This window comes from Heteronotia binoei, chromosome 15 (assembly GCF_032191835.1).
Source record: "Heteronotia binoei isolate CCM8104 ecotype False Entrance Well chromosome 15, APGP_CSIRO_Hbin_v1, whole genome shotgun sequence".
Classification (NCBI taxonomy): domain Eukaryota; kingdom Metazoa; phylum Chordata; class Lepidosauria; order Squamata; family Gekkonidae; genus Heteronotia; species Heteronotia binoei.
Genome location: NC_083237.1, coordinates 30,493,701 through 30,514,063, shown reverse-complemented (window position 1 = coordinate 30,514,063; position 20,363 = coordinate 30,493,701). Strand labels below are relative to the sequence as shown.

Here is a 20,363-nt window from a genome sequence, read left to right as displayed (position 1 = left end):
CTGGATTTTTACTGCGTAAAAATAGCAAAAATTCTATTTTTGCCTGAGAAGAAATCTTTGTAGAACCAGCAGTGACAGATCTGTCTTTAAAGGTCACAGACCATCGGAAGATGTTTTCTCCTTAACTATATGAACAATGATGGTTTTGAGATCTGGTAGCCACAAAGAAAAAGATGGCAAATGTGTACAAGTCGAGTATGTAGCAAGTCGAGTGAAGAGCAAATTCTGCTTGCTGCAGAGAAGTTAAGAGAGGTGTAGAGTCCTGGACTAGTATGAGGAGGCTTGAACTGGAATTGCTGCTCAGCAATAAAGGTGGCAGACCAAATGCCTCTCACGGGATTGTTGTGATAATCAAATGGAGTAGGGGGAAATCACTGATGCTCCACTGAGTTCATTGGAGGGTGGGTGGGATAAAAATTTAAGAGTTGAAGATGTGTGGTGTTCCCTCTAAACTGAGTTAGCGTGAGCTAGCTCACAGATTTTTAGCCTCCAGTTTACACATTTTTGTCTTAGCTCAGGAAGGATGACCCCAGAGCACACTAGCTTATGCAGTAGCTCACAACTCTAATGCCAGTAGTTCACAAAGTAGAATTTTTGCTTACAAAACTCTGCAGTTTAGAGGGAAGATTGGGTAACTGGAGGAAGATGATCTGGGATTATTTCATGCTCAGCAAACTTGCTTATTCAACCGATAATGCCTCACCTTTACTATATGAAAAGAAAATTGTTGAACAATAGTATCCAGTAATAACATATTTAATAGAGCATGATGTAATACCTACCAGTCCTGTGTATAACAACTTGATATATTTCTGAACTGTTGTAACTGGAGAAATTTCTTGCTGTATCTTTTGTTGACTGTGTATCTTGCTGTAATTATATAGCAACAATAATAAAGTTAAAATTTTGTTTAAAAAAAGATGTGTGGTAATCTAGCATGACCTAGATATTTTAAATAAAAAACTGGAATATTGCAAGGTGTATGTTTGGTTTGAGAGCAGGGTTGCCAGCTCTGAGTTGGGTAATACCTGGGAATTGTGAGCATTGAGCCTGGGGAGGGCAGGGTTTGGGGTGGGGAGGGACTCCAGTGGGGCACAATGCAATGCTATAGAATGACAGAGTTGCAAGCAGCCTTATATACCATGAGACTTCCCTTCAAGTACCTGAAGAGCATATTCATCCCCCCTCCCAGTTTTCTCCAGCCTAAACGTACCATAGATGTAAGATACTTGCTGTCCCCAAATCCCTTTTCATGCCTCAACAACATTTGGTGTTGATTCTTACCGGGTTGGTTGCTGAGAATATGCCTGAGAGAAAAATGTTTGATGGGAACACCTGATTCTTAAATCCTGTTTGACCAGGAACCTTGGATAACTTCACTTTCCCCTGTTTATCTCTTAAAACAAACCTGGCTTCTGATACAATCAAATTACCCTTACAGAGCAGTGACTTGGCAGTAGGCTTTCCTGGGACTGGGCAGGAAGAGGGTGTGTCACCGTATCAAGAACAAAACCGTACAGGATAAGTCACCTCAGAAAACAGCAATAACATTGACTCAGTCTCTCTCGTGATCTGGTTTGTTTGTGTGCCTTTGCTGCTGTTCAAACCACAGTGACTTGGCCAACATCCACAGGGCCCTGTCAAGGTCACCGTGAAAGACAACTCAGAAATATGGCGCCTGGAAAGAGGCCCCACCCATGTGGATGGGAAAGTCTGGATTTTCCCTGTTACACACCCACATCATTGCCATTTTCCCTGCTCCAGTGTCCCACAAAAACCATCCCCCGCATGAGGAGGCTATTTTGTTTTTTAAAATGGTAATGGATGTATTCTTATAATATTATAATTATCTATCAAGTTCATCTGAATTCCCCGTTTTCCTTTTTTAAAAGTAAGTCTCCATCCATCCCTTTTCATTGCAGAGATATGCATTCACCATGTATCTCCCAAAGGGCTAAAGACTTACTTTTACAAGGAAAGTTGATCAATGAATTTTTATAATTCTATAACCATATGTCAACTGCCAATTTTTTAAAAAAAATTCCCAGTGGCATAGGGGGTAGGATGACCACTATGAGAGACTGGGTCAGGGGAAATGTGGAGAAGCATCTGGAAGCCCATTGTCTTGGTGTCATTTCTGTAGCTATAGAAGCAACAAGAAACCCACACTAGCCCATCCATGGGTGGAAAACACCGCAGTTCCAGCCATTCGCATGACATCATACTAGGGATTCCTCACCTGCATGGGAAGCTATGGCTTGTGTATGGATTCATCAGGGGGGTGGGGGCAGAATTGTCCGTATTTCTAGCAGCAGACTGAAGGATGAGAAATTCAGGAAGCCCCTGCATGTGTATGAGCCAGTATACTGTAAGCACTCAGGATATCAGACTGAGAAGACTCATGTTTCAATCACTGCTCTGCCAGGAAGCTCACTGGGTGACTTTAAGCCCCTCACTCTCTTAGCCTCACCTCTTTAATAGGGCTGTTTTGAGGATTAATGGGGAATGAAGCATCCACAGAACACCATCTCCCAGTCATCCACTGTCCAGGCTTTCCCTGCTTTGGTCTTCTGTTTTGGGAAAGATGAGTCAAAGCCTCCTTACACTGTGCGGTTGGGAAGTTGGGCAATTCTGAAAGTCCTGATCTTATGTTGGGCACCATTTTCCTGGCTTTGACCCTCCAGCAATACAGTCCTCTGATGGGGTGAGGGGAAGTCGTGGTCATGAGGAGCTAAAGTAAGGAAAGTACAGGGGAAACCAGCAAGCAGATGTTCCATTGCAGTTGCAAAAAAAGAGAACTTTATTTGCATGGAGGCAGTTGATGCAATTTTGTGGTCCTAGAACCAGCTCAACAAAATTTCAGGCACAGTAAGGCCTTTCCTAAGATCTGCTTACTTAAGGCTTAGCTGTGATCGTATCACCCAGTTCCTTTTGTTTGTTTGTTCAGTTGCACAGTCGAGTCCAACTCCATGGACCAAATCACACCAGGCTCTCCTGTCTTCCACCATCCTCTGAAGTCCACTCAAATTCATGTTAGTTATATCAGTAACGCTGTCCAGCTATCTCATCTTTTGCCGTCCCCTTCTTCTTTTGCCTTCTGTCTTTCCCAGCATCAGGGTCTTCTCCAGTTGAGTGCTACGTTCTCCCGTTGGTGGCCAAAGTATTTCAGCTTCAGCATCTGACCTTCCAGGGAACAGTCAGGGCTGATTTCGACTGACTGATTTGATCTTCTTGCAGTCCAAGGGAAGAGTCTTCTCCAGTAGTGCACCACAACTCGAAAGCATCTATTCTTCTGTGCTCGGTCTTCCTTATGGTCCAGCTCTCACAGCCATACATTACTACTATCGCTTTGACTATACAGACTTTTGTTGGCAGGCTGATGTCTCTACTTTTTATTATACTGCCCAGGTTCGCCATAGCTGTCCTCCCAAGGAGCAAATGTCTTTTAATTTCATGGCTACAGTCACCATCTGCAGTGATCTTGGATCCCAGGAATGTGAAGTCTGTCACTACTTCCATGTCTTCCCCTTCTATTTGCCCAGTTCCTTTAGTCTGATTTAAAAACAGTCATTTAATAAGACTGCAGTTTGGATCAAGGCTTTCATGCTGGAGCAGGGACAGCCAAACTGTGGCTCGGGAGCCACATATGGCTGTTTCACACACAAGGCTTTTTTTTGAGCAAGAAAGCACAGGAATGCAGTTCCACCTGGATTGGTGTCAGGGGTATGGCTTAATAGGAAAATTAATTCCTGCTGGACTTTTTTCTACAAAAAGCCCTGTGTGAAACAATGGTGATGTCAGGGGATGTGACCTAATATGCAAATGAGTTCCTGCTGGGCTTTTTCTACAAAATAAGCCCTGTTCACACATATTGTGTGGCTCTTGAAGCCCCCACCGCCTCATTGGCCAGCTTATAGAAGACATTTGTCTCTTTAAATCACTTCTACAAGTCAAGCCAGCCAGTGGCTTGAAGAATGAATTTAAAGTTGCTTTCTTTCCACCTCTCTCTCCCTCTTCCCTCCCCATCTATTTGCCTTCCTTCCCTCCTTCCCTCCCTCAAACACCTGACGTTCATGTTATGTCTCAAATGTCTGGCCTTTATTCTATGCAGTTCTTACATTAAGCAAGTTTGGCCACCCCTGCCTATGTGGCTCTTACATTAAACAAGGAGGTTAACCCTCAGCCCCTACTCAAAAGGGTTGTCCTGACATCCTCCAATCATCATAGAGAGTTGTATCAAGCTTCCTCCACCACTAAACTGGTGCTCTGCCTGAGCCAAGCTCATCCTTTAGGACACAGTCAAGATATATTACTAGTCCTCATTCAACAGGAATCCTAAGCAGTGCTACTAACTAACTACTAATATTTATTCCAGAATAAACTTTTTGTGTGAGCTAGAGCTTACTTTATCTGATGCAAGTGAAAAAGTGAGTTCTGTCTCATGAAAATTTTATGGTGGAATAAATTCAGTAGCAGTAGTTAGGTACTTCCGGACTCCTATTTAATTTTGTTACAACAAATGGACACGGCTGCTCCTCTGCAATTAGTCCTCATTAGCCATGGATAATTACTTTGATCATTTCCCCACTAGGCAACTTTGCCTACATGTCCCAGAAGCCAGAGGGAAAACCTGACATTTGTTCTGGCAAACAAGATTATAGAACTGGCTGTTGCAGTTCTCTGTCAAGCACTGTGACAGCAAGGATTCATACAAACTAGGGTTGCCAGGTCCAGGTTGGAAAATACCTGGAGATTTTGGAAGTGGAGCCTGAGGAGGGTGGGGTTTGGGGAGGGATTTCAATGGGGTACATTGTACAATGTCATACAGTCTACTTTCCAAAGCAGACATTTTCTCCAGATGGACCAATCTCTGTCGCCTGTAGATCAGATGTAATCCCAGGAGATCTCCAGCCACCACCTAGAGGGTGGCAACCCTAACACAAATGTGTACCCATACCCACCCCCACTTCCCTGCCATAGGATGAACCCCTCCTGCTAGCTGGATGAGGCCTAACCCTTAGCATTCCCTGGTGGGATCTATTTTTCCTCGCCAACCCCTTGAGCCATGTTCAAGGCATGGTTTTGACCAAGGGTGGCCAAACTTGCTTAACATAAGATTCATGTAGAATAAACGTCAGATGTTTGAGAGCTCCAAGAAATGAACGAAGGAAGGAAGGAAGGAAGGAAGGAAGGAAGGAAGGAAGGAAGGAAGGAAGGAAGGAAGGAAGGAAGGAAGGAAGGAAGGAAGGAAAATAGATGAGAGGAGGAGGGAGGGAGAGGTGGAAAGAAAGCAACTTTAACTTTAAATGCATTCTCAAAGCTGCCAAATAGCTTGGCTTGGAGAAGTGATTTATAGCAAATAGCAAGTCTTTATTGGCATAAAACAGATTTAGCAGTAAAATAGCAAAATAAATAATATAAAATCCTAGATTATAGAGTACATAGGGAGCTAAAATGCATAAAATAAGTAAAATGAGTCGAGTTTAGCCAAATTAAATAATTAAAACAAATAAAATGTGGTCATTCCAGAACCATTCTCTGTCGTATTTCCATGGCCTGTTGGAGAAATCTAGCCACCATTAAAGTTACCTCAGCGCAAGTGTCATTTAAAAGTTTGTGGACTTTGCCTGAATCAGCACAGCCCAACATATCTGCTAAGATATCTTTCAAGTATATACAACGAATATCATCATAAAGAGGACAGTTCAGTAATACATGGGAAATAGTTTCAATGCACTTGGAATTACAAAGACAGTGTCTATTAGAGTACTCAATCCTGTTAAATCTACCAAATAGGATAGCAGATGGTAATGCATTACATCTCGTTAATGAGAACGCACACCGTTGCTGTGGAGCTTGCAGCGAGGAGAAATACGACGCTAATTTCCCTACTGAGAGAGGAAGTTCAAAATTCAGTGGGGAGCAGGACTTGTTGGCCAGGCTATATAACATTTGCATTTCAATATCTAGAATTCTGAGCTTAAGTTTCAAAAAAGCTTCTTTTAAGGATAGCATAAGAAGTGAATCTAAATCAATGCCCATAGATTTTATTTTCCTCTCAATAAATACTAGCCAATTTGACAAATTAGATTCTGAGAGCAGTTTATATAAAGGCTCTCTGAGTCAGAGTGGAAATGTAGCCGTAGCCAGTATTTAAGTGACATTAGCCATGCTTGTGTTTCCACAAGATTCGTCCCTGTTTCTAAACACAAAACTGCATATGGTACGCACTTTGGGAATCCCAGAATTTTCCGTAGGAATTTTGATTGGACACCTTCAATGTTATTAAACAAGGCTGTGATCCACACTGGGACCCCATATAAAAGCTGCAGTATCACTTTAGCCTTAAAGATTTTATTTTCCTCTCAATAAATACTAGCGCGGCTGGGATAAACTGATTGCCTCTGCTGTAAAAGAAGCGCTGGATAGCTGCAACGCTAACATTGACTGACTTAATTATACAGTTACGATGATTAGTCCAAAGTGTGTTATATTGAAAATGAATTCCTAGGTATTTGTAGTATTTTACTTGTTCTATCTCTTTGCCGCCTATTGACCATTTAGTTGGTTTCCAAGTGATTTATAGAGAGAAATGCAACTGGCCAATGAGGCGGTGGGGTTTCAAGAGTCACACATTATGTGAAAGAGCCACATGTGGCTCCCCAAGCCATAGTTTGACCAACCCTGGCTTTGACCCTACAGACCTGCCAGGCCCATTACCAAGGTTGCTAGTGGGAGGGGGGGGGCGGACTCTGATGAGTCAGGCAGCCTTGTTTTTTGTTCAGTTTCATCATGTTCTGTTTGCTTGTGGCTTTAAGGAGTGGAAGGTACATGATGCAACTGCGGGTGTTGTTGAAAAGGGAGGGGAAGGAGTCGGGTATATATCAGCCCGCTCACAAGCCCTGGAGGAACAGACAAAGAATTCGCGGGCTGAAGGTGTGCTGTTTGTAGTCTGGGGCTTTTCCCTCTCGCTGGCTGCATCTGAAGAATTTAACTCCCACCATGTCGACTTCCTTCGTCCAAGCGGAGAAGCTACACCCGACCCCTTTCGAGGTGGAATATTTTGACCAGTACGATTTTTACAGCATAACGGACAGATACAGCAGTAAGTGTGATGGCAGAGATGAACGACGGGGTGGGGGTGGGGGTGGGGGTTTACTATTGGGGAATCTGGCTTAGGATTCAAAAGCACACGGCTAGATGTGAAAGATAGGGGGTGCCGCCCGTTTTATATGGGAGGGGGCCGTAAGAAAGCACCGTTGGCTTTATTTTAAATAGTGACTTCTACCGAATAACAAGCCACGACCGATACTAAACAAACCCCACACCCCTAATTCAACGCCACTGTCACCTTCTGGTTCTAAACTCGCAGTAACCAATCCAGATTGCATTTGCAAGAAGTGGGGGCTTTAGTCGACGAAAGCTTATGCCAGAATAACATGCTGCTCAAATGCTTCAAGATTCCAGAACTGAACCCACACCTCATGCATATGCACTGGGGGAAGGGGCGGGAAAAGGTAGCCGATCTGCAGGCATAACTGAAAAGCCACCTAACTCCTTTCAGGTTTCTCCTAGCCAAGCTCCACTCCCGTTTTGTTGGATGACACGTGCTGTTGATGGTATTTACTTATGCCACACGATCTGCCTTGATGCCTGGTGAGAAAGCCGGACTATAAGTAATGTAAATACAAATGACATCTGTGTTAGGCGATCTGGCTGTTCTCAGGGTATGCTTTTCCTGCATGCAAACAATCTTCAGAATGCTGCACGCACTGAGGAAAAAAATGTCAACCATATGGTCCACATGTACTGCTGCAGTGTTTCCGTTGATAGCAATGGCTGGAAAAGAGGCTGCTGATGTGGTGGGAATCACTTGGGACCACACATGCTATGCCCTGGAATACATGCTAGAGAAGGGGGCATATAAATGGCTGCGGTGGCAGGAAAAGGGGGTAAAGGAGCACCCCATCAAAAGCCCATCCTCCTACTCTGGGCTTTTGAATTTCAGCCACCCTTTGCGCCTCATGACTACAGGCATTCCTGTGGTCAAGAAAAAGCAAAGCAGCTCCACACATAGGAAAAATGTCCTGGGCCAGCAAGTCCCTTGTCATCCTGGAATGGGTTTTTGGAGTCTGGAAACTGTAAACAACTAAAGTTAGCTCACTGCTGGATCCCAGCTTTATGGGTTTTCACCCATGAGTGCCCAAATTCAGACATAACTGGCAAAGCAAAGGGTGCAAAGGAGTGCGGGGGGGGGGGGGGTAACATCTGTGATAAAGACTAAAAGAGAATTGAAGGCTGGGCCACAGAAAATTTCTAAAGCAATAGTAAGGTGCTGCAAGTTTTCAAGTACTTCAGTAATTTGTCAGGCTGGATGCTCTATACTATATATGCTCTATAGAGTCTATAGAAACAAAGGTGGGAAGAGAGATACTTAAAGATGTGGTGGAGGAGCAGATCCTGTTTCAAGATCTTTGTGTTGTCTGCCCCCCCTCCTTTTTTTTTTTTTACTGAACAGTCTAATGAAGAGTTCTGCAGAATACAGTAACATATTTTTTGGATGATCAGAATGAAAAGCTATTATGCAAATACTCCTTTTCAGACTAAAAGACTTAAGATCAAAGACTGTTCCACGCAACACACCCAGCTTGCAGCAACTAATCTTTGTGGAAGTAATCACAAGTCTGTACTTCAAACTGTATCTTTTAATTGCCCTTGGTTTTGTAGCACCAGGAGGCTGTTCCCGTAAGGGCCGTTCAAAGCGAGAGGCTGAAGATCACACAAACCGTCCAAATCCTGGTGGCCATGAACGTAAGATAGTCCTGAAGCTGCAGCGCACAGAGCAGAAACGGAAGGCGACCCCATCCAAGGAATGAAAAATACAGGTGAGGAAACTATGTGACTGATCCCAGTGGCTGCCTTTCTCACTGGTGGCAGGGCACAATCCAAAATGGTTTTACTGTATGAACAGGTAGGGAAGAAGTCCCTTCTTTACTGCTCCAAAATGGGCTTGCCTTATGCAACAGACAGCATGTATGCATATAAATCCACCATTTGTACCAATCAGTGCACCAAGCTCAGTACAAACAAGCTGACACAAGCTGAGGTATTCCTTCCCCACCCCTCCCCAGCAACAGAAGAAGCCACATATCACTCAAAACAGTTTTTTTCCCTCTCTAGCTCTGAGTCTCGACATGCTACTCAGGTTCTGGACACAATGGCAACGTCTATGTGGATATGGAGACAGACGGACGGATGGATGCCAGGCAGCATGGTGGTTACTTATGTTAAGGAGGCAGAGTCTACCGCACTAGTAACTGGAAGGCATCAGGATGGCTGCAGCTCACTCCAAACATGAGGAAGAGAAACTGTCAAGATGGCCACTCATGCCTCAAAAGGCCAACGTAATGATGCTTTATTAGGCTAGGAATAAAAAGCCAGCCAGTTTTCATGAAGAAACTCTTCACCTACTTAAATTAGTGACTCTTACAAACATTGGGCAGTCCCTGGAAATGCCTTTGCCTTCCTCCTTGAGCAGGAAGGAGAGGAGGGAGATAGATTTGGAATAGACTTATTATGTGTGGAACGAAGGTATGATAGAGACCTACACAGGTCAAGATGGTAGATGTGAAATGGATGCAGGGCAGAGGAGAGGTAATTATGGCCTGAAGGCTATATCTGGGACTAAAAAATAAACCCAGTTTCCTACAGGAGACCTTCAGAAGTATGTGGGAGAGCCAGATGTAGCCCTCAGGCCAACACATTCTCTGTGATCTAGAGAAGATGCATGTTGCAGGGCAGCTTGAAAGGCAGTATTTTCCAATACTGTGAAAGTCAAATATCTTTTTCTATGTTAAATAAAAATGCTCAATTGTTTTTCTTAATGATCTTCATTTGAAACTGGACTTTGAACCCCTATGAACCCCCCCCCCCCAAAAAAAAATAAAAAGGACTGGAAAGCAGCTTCTAGACAGAAAAGAGAAGGAAGGAAGGTTCTAAATCGAGCTTTATTAAATGCTACTAATGCATCTCCCCAAAATTCCCAGCTACAGTCACTTCAGGAAGACAGTTGTCTGGTGGCACCTCAAAAAGAGGGACTTTGCATCAGATTGGCAGTAATACAGCAGGGATGCACACAAACCACCCATAAGGTAACTTCTACCACAGAATGGATTCAGACTGCATATCTCCTACCCCACCCCCACCCCAATCTCTACTGTAGCAGCAGTTCATACCAACCCTGAGGAAATGACTTAGGAAAGAAGATCAGAAGTGAAATTAGCCATTCAGCAACAGCACTCCCATTAACTTCCCCTTGCTTCCCAGAACTGAGTGATCTGAAGCTCAGCCCCAGTGGCTGGCATATGGATTCTTTGCTGCTTCCAATAACAGCCGTTTCCTGTTAGCAATGCGGTCAGAGAAAAATGTTTTGAATACAAAAAAGTCACTTGCACCCTTGGTTCTTGGAAAGCACTGCAATCTAAGTTTCACACTTGAACCAGAGCCCAAACAGGACAATTTTGGGGCATCAGAAGGGCTACTGAGGACATTAGATTAAGCAGACTTTTCATTCCATCATTATAGGTTGTACCTGAGAGAAAAATGTTTTAAGGCCAAGAACTGGAAAGAAAGGATTCTAGAATGAAACTTTCTATTCCTAGAAATGCAGATCAGTTAACTACTATTTATATTTCTTGCCCCCACTACTGGGAGCTATTAAAACAGTTGGAATGATGTCATTTCCTGATAGCACCATTCCCAGTGCTAGGATACTGATAGTTAGAATACAGTGGTGGTATCCGACAATTAACAAATATTAGTTAAGAACACCCAAGAGGGTCCCTATCACCAGCACAAGCTACTTCCTGCCCCAGAGGTTAGTTCCTGTATGCTGCAAAGGATGCTGGGTAAATTATAGCTTATAGTAAAACCTAGGTTGAGGGAGATTTCACAGCGTTAAATAAAAGCCCAGGTAGGTCTGAAGATAGCATAGGGGAGAGAGGACAGTAAGTAGCCCTAAAAATCTTCCCTTCTACCCAAGAACTGGTAATCAGTTGAAGGCACAAGTTAGTGTGAGAGACGGAGCAGATACTTCCCACAGCACATCTAGAGAAGTCCACTGGCCTGGGATACTACAATCCAAGTAACAGAGAACACTTCACAGTTAACAGAAAGAAAAGGCATCAAAGTCTGGCCTGTGAGAGCTGGTCAGTACGGCAGCCACAAAATGTACATAGGGGATACACCACGAAAGAAAGGGAGCACCAATCAGGATGAGGGAAAGCGGGTACTGCCACCTTGTTGGATGAAGATGCTCCAGGTGCTCATAACAATCGAGTACTGCTGTCCCATTAAGACTTCCGTTCACAGCTTTACAAGCTGGATGGAGGGACAGGTGGTCCAACTGGTTGTACAGAGCAGTCAAGCAGTACTGATACAATCAGAAAAAACTGAAAAGTGACAGAGTTAATAGAACAGGTATGCTGCTGTCTTGGCAGATGCAGGGCATCCCGCTATGCTGAATCATAATAGTTCAAAACAATGATGTGGGCTGTTAGCCGGTCAAAAACAAGGAGAGGGGGAAGTCGGCAACTGCGTGAGAAGGCATCACAGCTGGGGGAAGACGAATCGGCCCCCTGCTGTATAGTGCTGCCTGCACAGAACCAGTGGCTGCTCTTTGAACCGACTAAGCAGATGAACAGTAATGTGAGATACAGGTATAGGGCTGGCAGTCTGTTGGGGGCAGGGTAAGATAGGGAGGAGTTTTCAGCTCAGGTCCTGCTCGCCGATGCTTTGGCGTAGGTATTCCTCATAGAGCTGGCTCTGCAAGGAAAGAGCATTCATTGTAACTATGCACCTTGGTCAGCCCCCTTGACTCCCACAATCCCTCAAGGAGAATATACATATTTGGTATTCCCCAAAATTCCACACAGAGCTCAAGCCCTTTACCACAGAATCAAGATGGTAGATGTGAAAGGGATATAGGGCAGAGGAAGGGAAAGGCAGAGGAAGGGCAGAATCAACTCCCAGGCTATCATGAGCCTAACTCCCCACAGCTGGCAACCTTTTTCTCCAGCACCACATCCAATACGTATTCCTGCCGGTCCTCCACTTGCCGCTTCTGCTTTTTTGAGAGCGTGGGTTTTGTCCTAGGGAGGAAAAGAAAACAGCTAAAAAGCAAGAAAGAAGGAACTCTGTGCAAAGCATTCAAAGTATCCTTTTTTCTTTTAAACTTGAGCTGTCCTTAGATCTAAAATACATAAAACTTCTTACTGGAAAGCGTAGCTGGCCAACAGAAGGAGGATGATCGAGAGACAGAGAAGGCCGAAGAACACGGTTAAGGTGTAGTCTTCAGGGATGAGGCTCCAGGCAGAGGCAACTGGCCGCTGGAAAACAAAATGTGGGTTTTGATAAGGACTGGGCATTCATGGTGGTAACCTGAACAGGGTTTCTGCACTCTCACTTTTGTGTGAAGTAATACCATCATGCCTTGGCAATCAAAACTGCATCGGGAAGAGATGAATTCTGAGAATGATGCAAGAGCAAGCTGTGATCGGAGAGGTCACCAGTACAAAGAAGGAGATTGGATTTATACCCCACCCTTTACTCAAGAGTCTCAAAGCAGCTTACAGTCTCCTTCTCTTCCTGTCCCCACAACAGACACCCTGTGAGATAGGTGGAGCTGAGAGAGTTGTTTTTTTTTTAAAAAAAACTGCTCTTGAGAGAACAGCTCTGAGCGAACTGTGGCTGACCCAAGGTCACACTAGCAGGTGCATGTGGAAAAGTGGGGAATCAAACTTGGTTCTTCCAGATAAGAGTCTGTGCTCCTAACCACTATGACAAACTTTTGCCATAAACTCACTAGGTGGACTTGTCACTCAGCCCCTCTGTCTATCTTGCGGCTTGAGGGTATTAGCCTACTTTACTGGATTGTTGTAAGGGTTATGACAGGATGATACACATGAAGCTCCCTGAATACTGTAAACGCTATATAGATGCTATTATTAAATCTCTCTGGCAAAAACATTTTCACAGCTGAAATACACAGCACAATCTTTTTAAAAAGAGCAAGAATGTTAAAGGAAAAAGTATTTACCACGTATAGCTCCAGTGCCTGGCTCTGCTCCTTTCCCAAGATCAGGGACCACATCTGGCGAGCAGCTGCTGTGCCAAAAAGCAGAGTGATGAGGAGGAAGAAGGGTAGCAGGCAGCCAGCCAGCCCCAAAAGGGCTCCCCGAAACCAGGCATGGAAATTATTGCTTCTAGCCTCGCTGTGGGCACAAGAAGGGGAAAAGAGTAAAGTACAAACCTCTGCAGATTAGGAGAAAGTCCTCTTAACCACATGATCACAAAATGCCTCAGAAAGGCATAAAGCATTGTTTCTAACTTTCACAGCCCTCCATTTTCTCATTTTTATATTGCTGTTTCCTCTCAGACATCACTTCCTTTCACTGTCTTTACCAAGGATTGATGGCCAATGTCCCAGAATTCCCTCTGCCTCCAGCCAGTGTATTATATTCTCTTACAGAAAACACACATGCCACTACTCCAGAGACTTGCTCAAGGCAACTCACAAAAGTAAAAACAAAACTGAAACAAGCCATAAAAGACAATATTAAGAATCTAAAGCAATCTCCAAAAATTAATACCATTATACCCAAGGAATGGCCTTGGGTCAACCATAGCTCTGGCAGAGGTTGTCCTTGAAACCCACCTCACAGGGTGTCTGTTGTGGGGAAGGAAGATAAAGGAGATTGTGAGCCGCTCTGAGACTCTGAGTGGAGGGCGGAATATAAATCCAATGTCGTCTAGTTGGTATTGCACTTTTCCCCCCAGGAGTTAATTTTAGTCACAACGTGGGTGCTGTTGTTTTGTATTTGTGTGTGTGTGTGTGTGTCCACACCTGGAAGTCATGTCATCCTCTGGTGACTGACTCCTACTGGGGGCCTGGAGGATATTCAGGGAGATGAAGAAGCTTGCCTCGCCTCCCAACTGGGTATTTCAAGGACAGTCTCCCACCCAAGTACTAACTGCAGTCAACCCTGATTAGATTCCAAGATAAGGCTTGCCTGGGCTACCCAGGTCAGAGCTAGTTACACAGAACATTTGTGAGGTAAACCAGTTTGAAAGATGGTGGCTTCCACACAGGTATCCACCCAATCTTTCATTTCTCTTGATTTCCCTCAATGGGCAACTGTTTTTTTTTTACTTCATAGTTCAATAGGGCCCATCTGCTACTCAGGCTATTCTCTGCCTCATAATAAACTCAAGTTTCAGCCTTTCTACTCAAAATCCAATGTGCCCTTGCCTGGCCAGTTTCTCCTCAGACCTTTCCCCAAGCACTTGCCTCCTGCATTTTAGCAGACAACCAGCATGTGGTTTTATATTAATGTCCTCAATCATCAACCCTTCCAGCTCCCACAGCACTCTGACCTGTCCAGTTCTAGCAGATCACACGTGGCCTTGTCAATGAGGTGGCAATCCCGCTCCAGGGCATTGAGAGTGTGCTGTACCGTCTGGCTGATTGTCTTCTCAATAGTTTGGCAGATCTCCTCAATCTGATTGACACAGCGGCTTGGCTGAAAGAAAAGGACAGATTGATCACGCCACTGCTTAAGTTTGTTCAACATCTGACCTTTTAGCCTGACAGTTCAACATGTCTGCCTTTCTGGAGAAATTCACCCATCTTCCCTGCCTCTAAAATTGCATAGCTTACCACTCACTTTGTTGGGGTGGGGGATGTAGATTGTGGGCATGTCAAACCCACACTTGTTGAGGCCTGGGCGCTTGCAGAGTTCCTGGACAATTTGCATCAGCACCCTCTGTCAGGGAGAGAAGCAGGGACCAGTGTCAAGAAAAATCCACCTAGAGGCTTTTGCCTACTCTTAGTGGCCTCCTTCCCATGGAAACAGGGATTCTGATTCTCTGTCCTAGCCAATTCCCCTCCCAACGGATGTTTTCCCTGCAGTTACCTGCCTGTCTCCCTCAGCACCCGCCTCATCAGCTTTGCTGAGGTAGAAATGCAGTTTGTCTCCATGCCCCTCGTTGAGTTTCTCCACAATGTTGAGGGTGCGTTTGCAAAGGGCTTGTCCCATGGGATCAAAGAAGACTAGGATGAGGTCACAGAGCTGGCCTGAAGCAAGACAGGGAGGAGCAGAAAAAAGAGGAAGTGAACGCAGTGGAAAATGCATCCTGTTAAAATATGATGCCCCTACCACTGAACTCCTGCATTTTGCTCACAAATTCCTGTTAAACCTACTCCCTCTCTCTCTCTTTTTTTTTTGCTGTCAAGTTGCAGCCAACTTATAGCAACTCCGCTGGATTTTCAGCGCAAGGTACATTTGGAGGTGGTTTGACATTGCCTGACTCTGTGTAGTGGCCCTGGACCTCCTCAGTGGTCTCCCATCCAAGTAGTAACTGGGGCTCATCTGGCTTAACTTCTGAGAGCTGCTGAGACTGGACTAGCCTGGGCTATTTATTTATTTTATTTTATCAAATTTATATCCCACCCTCCCCTGACGGGATCAGGGTGGCTAACAAAAACGAATTAAAAACGAAATACACAATAAAATCATTCATACAATTTACAATCCTAAAACCAAGATGTGCATTTCTCTGAATCTCTAGGCTGACCTGGAGTGGTAATACATTGGGTGAATTCATGCTACACTAAATAATGTGTTTTGCGCCTGGATGTTTACTGTGTAAGAATAGAAAAATCCAGTTCTAAAATGCATTATTTAATCTAATGTGAACATACCCATTATTCTTACACTGCCATTATCCAGATTAACAGAATCTACTTTAGGAACCAACAAGACTCCATTTATCTATATCCTGCTCACCAAACCAGGTAAGAGCTGCTTCAACATCAAAAGGGTACTTCATGTCACCGTCCACCAAGCCTGGCGTGTCAAGGAAGGTGACCAGAGGGAACTGTTTCTGTTTGGAGGTACAGATCTCAGTGCTTAGGTACTCCGGCACCCCTAAATGGAAAAGGGAAGGGGGGGAAAATGAGTTGCTATCAAGACTTTGCACTGAGACACTAAACAACCTTCTTACTTGACATCTCGCCTAGAAACAGACACCACCCTCTGGATTTTATTACCTACATATCTAAGTGATTGTAAGTGTTGGCACCAACTAACAGCCTTAAGCATTGGCGCCAACTAACATTTCCACTGAGTTCATGTGAGTATTTGAACAGGTTTGTCTGCATTCTATCACCGTCCCAATTGTTTGCAACAGTGGAACTAACCTTTGAAGCTCTGCAGGGCCTGGAAATGGGGGTACAAATGGAGTGTCGCATTACCCTGCAACAATGGATAAGGGAAAAAGAGGGGGATTTAGAACATGGATGCAGCTTCAGCATAGCTGGTTTTAAAAAATAGTTATGCAGCACCACAGAGAAAGGGGCCTTTCAATGACTATTAGCCACTGTAGCCAAAAATAGAGAACTGTTTTCAAAAAGTATAGATCTACTGGGGGCAAGAGAAAAGGGACAGTTATTCCCATCTTGGCTTGCTTTTGAGCTCTCCTTGGGGACTTGTTTATAAGTGACAAAGCGCTGGATTTGATAGGTATTTGTTTTAAAGCAACAAGAATTCCTTAAATTCTTGGTTCAGAGAATGAGAACATGGATAGCCAGATTTTCTGGGAGGGGAGCAAATGGGACAGGAAGTTCTCACCGTGAGAGATTCTCGCTTCCTTCCACTGGTGATGAATGTGAACCCTTGAGTCTCGATAGCTACCCCGGTCCGTTGAATATGTTCCTCCACGTACCTACAAGGAAACGGCCAGGAAAGTAAGATGTCTGGTAGTTAACTAATGTTGAGACTCTGATACCTTTCCTCCACACCAACCCCTTGGGATTTTCCCACAATGCTCAGCACCCATGCCAACTCAAGATTTTCCCACAATGCCTTGCACCAATGCCAACGCTCCTTTGCAGCCTTGCAGGTGACCCTACAGCTGCCTTTATCATCCTCCACCCCTATCTGTTGGTGTACCCTAGCTCACCAATTGATGAAGCTGCTCTTGCCAGCACTGTGGTTCCCCATTACCATAACTGTCACTTTGCGTCGCGGAGGCAGCAGGGTCAGACCCAGACGTGATCCAATGGTCACCAGACCTAGGGAAAACGAGTTAAGATTTCCAAATAGAAAAGGACTGTGTCCACTTAGCATTCCATACATACTTCAAAGCGCCCCCCCCCCATCTCCAGCCCCCTCTCTCACCATGACCCGGATGTACATATAGTGAGTGGGCCTCTCGCAGGACCCGTTCAGTCACCGATTCAGCCCCTCCCCCTCCAGCTGGGTTCGCGGCCTCGCGCGACTTCCCGCCTCTACCCCCGGGCATGGCTCGTGACCGGCAACCGGGGCAGGGAAACAGCAAAGAAACTTGGGAAGAGGGGCACAAGGCAAAGGACTACGACCCCCAGGGGCCACTTCGCGGGGTAGGGCCGGCTTTCCCATCAAGCAACGCGGAGAGAGAGAAAGAGAGGAGTAAGCCGTCGCGCGTTTATAAGACTGCAACTCCCATGGGGCAAACGAGCGGGGGCTTAGAGATGACGCAATGCTTCAGTGTTGTCGAGCCTAAGGTTTAGAAAGCATTCCGGTTCCCGATTGCAGGGGGATGTAACTTCCATGTGCGGGGTATCCCTGGTTGGGAATAGGCATGGATCGTTACGCTAAAGAAAGAGAGGGGGGGGGAGATCCGGGAGAAGGCAGCGTTTGGGGAGGGGCCTCAGCATGATGCAATGCCACAGAGTTCACCCTCCAAAGCAGCCATTTTCTCCAGGGGAGCTGATCCCTGCCAACTGGAGATCAGTTGTAAAAGCGGGAGATCTCCAGGCCACACTTGGAGGCTGGCAACCCTACTTGTAAGTCGCTATTGAAATGCAACAGTTGACCCCATCACATACACTCGGGGGAGGGCGGCAGCATATGCTGAAGTTCTACATCTTAGGCAGTGTTTTGTACAGAGGGTCGCACAACTTCAATGCGGAAGCTTCTTCCTATCCAGAGAGGATTTGGTGGGGAGGGCAACAAGGGACAGAAGGTGCTCCCTAAAATATACTACTTTCTTCACTTGCTTGGCACACGGGGCCAGTATATTGAGATTCTGTAGAATGAATGGATTTAAATGGTGGGGTGAGAAGTTGTTGTCTTAGTTGATTGAGTCTTAACAACTTAGCATCTAGATTCTTCATTGAAAAAAATAAGTAGTCATTGTAGGGCATGTTAAAGTCTCCCAAGAATTAGTTCCATCATAAGTTTTTGGTAGATTAGATTGCCAACCTCCAATGGGGCGGGCGGGGACTGACAGGTCCCCTCTGGTCACCAGTGGGGAATGGGAGGATAGTGTTGCCAGATTCAGGTTGGGAAGCTCCTGGAGATTTGGGGGTGGAGCCTGGGAAGGACAGGGACCTCAGTGGGGTCCAATGCCACAGCAGCCATTTTCTCCAGGGAAACTGATCTCTAGTTTGGAGATGAGCTGTAATTCTGAGGAATCCCGAGGTCCCACCTGGAGGATGTGAGCCATCATAAAATGCTCTTTCCAGTCAACTACAATGCCTGCAGGTGAGGAAAACAATACATCGAAAATGCAATAGCCAATTCTTCTGTGCTGTGTTCTTGTGCTGCAGTCTGCATGATCAGCAAACACTGGAATGCAACAGGTTGGTTACAATGTAATCTCCTCTGTAACAAATTATAGTTCTAAAGTGGTTGTGTGGAATCACTCAAAGACTTAGTAATTTAGCAGTCTTGCATGGTTACAAGATTAACTGTTACAAGATTAAATAAAACACAGGAGTTCACACTGTCTATCCATTCTTCTGCATACAAGAGCCAGTCCGCCTCACCCATTTTCTTAGCAGTTAGTTCCTTTAATCAAAAAACTTGTGCGGCTCAGATGTTTCTGGGAGCAACAAACTCTGAACCAGCTCACTACTTAGATGAGCTTGGAACTGTGATTATGAACAGTGAAGGAAAGTCATTCTGCTGCTGCTGAGATGCAGCCCTTCCTTTGTCAGGCATCCTACAGCAGAAAGCTGGCACTAGAAACAGGTTCCAAGGCCAAGCCCTGGGTCGAATGAAGCGTTCCTCGTGCACATTAGAGGCACTCCCTCCATTTGATTATTTTGCATGTAACTGGCTTGTGACCAGGAAAGCAGATCCGGTCCTAAGGCTGAGTCTTGGCTCCAGGCCAAACTAGAGATCAAGTATGCCCATGGGGTTTCTTTGTACACATCACGTATCTGCCCTGTTAACAGCTTGTGGTTCTGCTTTTTTACATGAGAGGGAAATGCATCTGATGAGAGCTCAGGACTGGATACCAGAAGGGTTGGATACCAGTGGGGGAGGAGGTATTTGTGAATTTCCTGCATTGTGCAGGGGTTGGACTAAATGATCTTGGAAGTCCCTTCCAGCTCTATGATTCTAAGTCAGCTGCTCTGGGGGCATGTGTTCCTGTACTGGCTGGTGTAATGACAGCTTGTGTCAGAGAGCTCCAATTCTGCCCCATGCACTCCAGCCTTTTGAAACACATTCCCTGATATGTCTGAACTTTGCCCCATTGCTTACCTTCATCATAATGTTACAGCCATAGGGCAATGTCCTTTAATCAGAGATCTCTTCCAATCATGTTTAGAACAAGGTGCACGCATCAGGGGGTGGTGTTTCAAGCACCAAAAGGTGGGCAATGCTAGACCTTCCCTCTGCCTCCCCTATTTCTGCCTGCAGCCTCTCCACATAGATAGTTTTCTGTCAGATAAACTAGACTCACTTCCAATAAGATGTGGAGTCTTGTGAACAAAAATTCTATTTTTTGAGCCATTGGCATTAAAGTTGTGAGCTACTGCATAAATTAGTTTGCTCTGGAGCCATTTTTCCTGAACTAAGGCAAAAATGTGTGAGCCAGAGGCCAGCAATAACAAAAAGTACTCTGAGGGATGAAGGGCAGAGGTGAATTTTTATATAAAACCACTCACCTTTGATTGCAGGCCAGCAGGTAAATTGCTTTATTGCTGGGAAGAAGGCTACCTCCTAGACGAGAATAAAGTAAAAAGGGGCAACAAAGTCCAAGAGTGGAGGACTTTGGCTGCAGCTTCTAATTGTGGTGATGGTCGTGGAAAGTGCTGTCAAATCACAGTTGACTTATGGCGACCCAAGTGGGATTTCCAAGGCAAGAGATTTCAGAAGTGGTTTGCCATTGCTGCCTCTGCGTAGCAACCCTGGACCTCCTTGGAGGTCTCCCATCCAAGTACTAGCCAGGGCCGAGACTGTTAAGCTTCCGTGATCTGATTACATTGAGTTAGCCTGGGCCATCTGGGTCAAGGCCCAGCTCCTTAAAGCCCT

General features: G+C 45.1%; 2 protein-coding genes across 2 annotated transcripts; one reads left to right on the top strand and one right to left on the bottom strand.

Moving 5' to 3' along the window:
* The first annotated feature begins 6,903 nt into the window (after positions 1 to 6,903).
* On the top strand, positions 6,904 to 9,876 carry LOC132584081 (nuclear protein 1-like). The gene is made up of 3 exons (XM_060255875.1): positions 6,904 to 7,105; positions 8,728 to 8,885; positions 9,181 to 9,876. The coding sequence occupies exons 1-2, from the start codon at positions 7,003 to 7,005 to the stop codon at positions 8,874 to 8,876; spliced, it is 252 nt and encodes an 83-aa protein (XP_060111858.1). The 5' UTR covers positions 6,904 to 7,002; the 3' UTR covers positions 8,877 to 8,885; positions 9,181 to 9,876.
* Positions 9,877 to 9,988: 112 nt separating this feature from the next.
* On the bottom strand, positions 9,989 to 17,454 carry LOC132584080 (uncharacterized). Its single transcript, XM_060255874.1, has 12 exons — positions 17,238 to 17,454; positions 17,020 to 17,131; positions 16,689 to 16,782; positions 16,259 to 16,313; positions 15,846 to 15,986; positions 14,973 to 15,133; positions 14,724 to 14,822; positions 14,434 to 14,579; positions 13,097 to 13,271; positions 12,274 to 12,386; positions 12,065 to 12,149; positions 9,989 to 11,823 (listed from the first exon to the last, which is right to left on the bottom strand). The coding sequence occupies exons 1-12, from the start codon at positions 17,359 to 17,361 to the stop codon at positions 11,767 to 11,769; spliced, it is 1,362 nt and encodes a 453-aa protein (XP_060111857.1). The 5' UTR covers positions 17,362 to 17,454; the 3' UTR covers positions 9,989 to 11,766.
* Between the last annotated feature and the right edge of the window lie 2,909 nt (positions 17,455 to 20,363).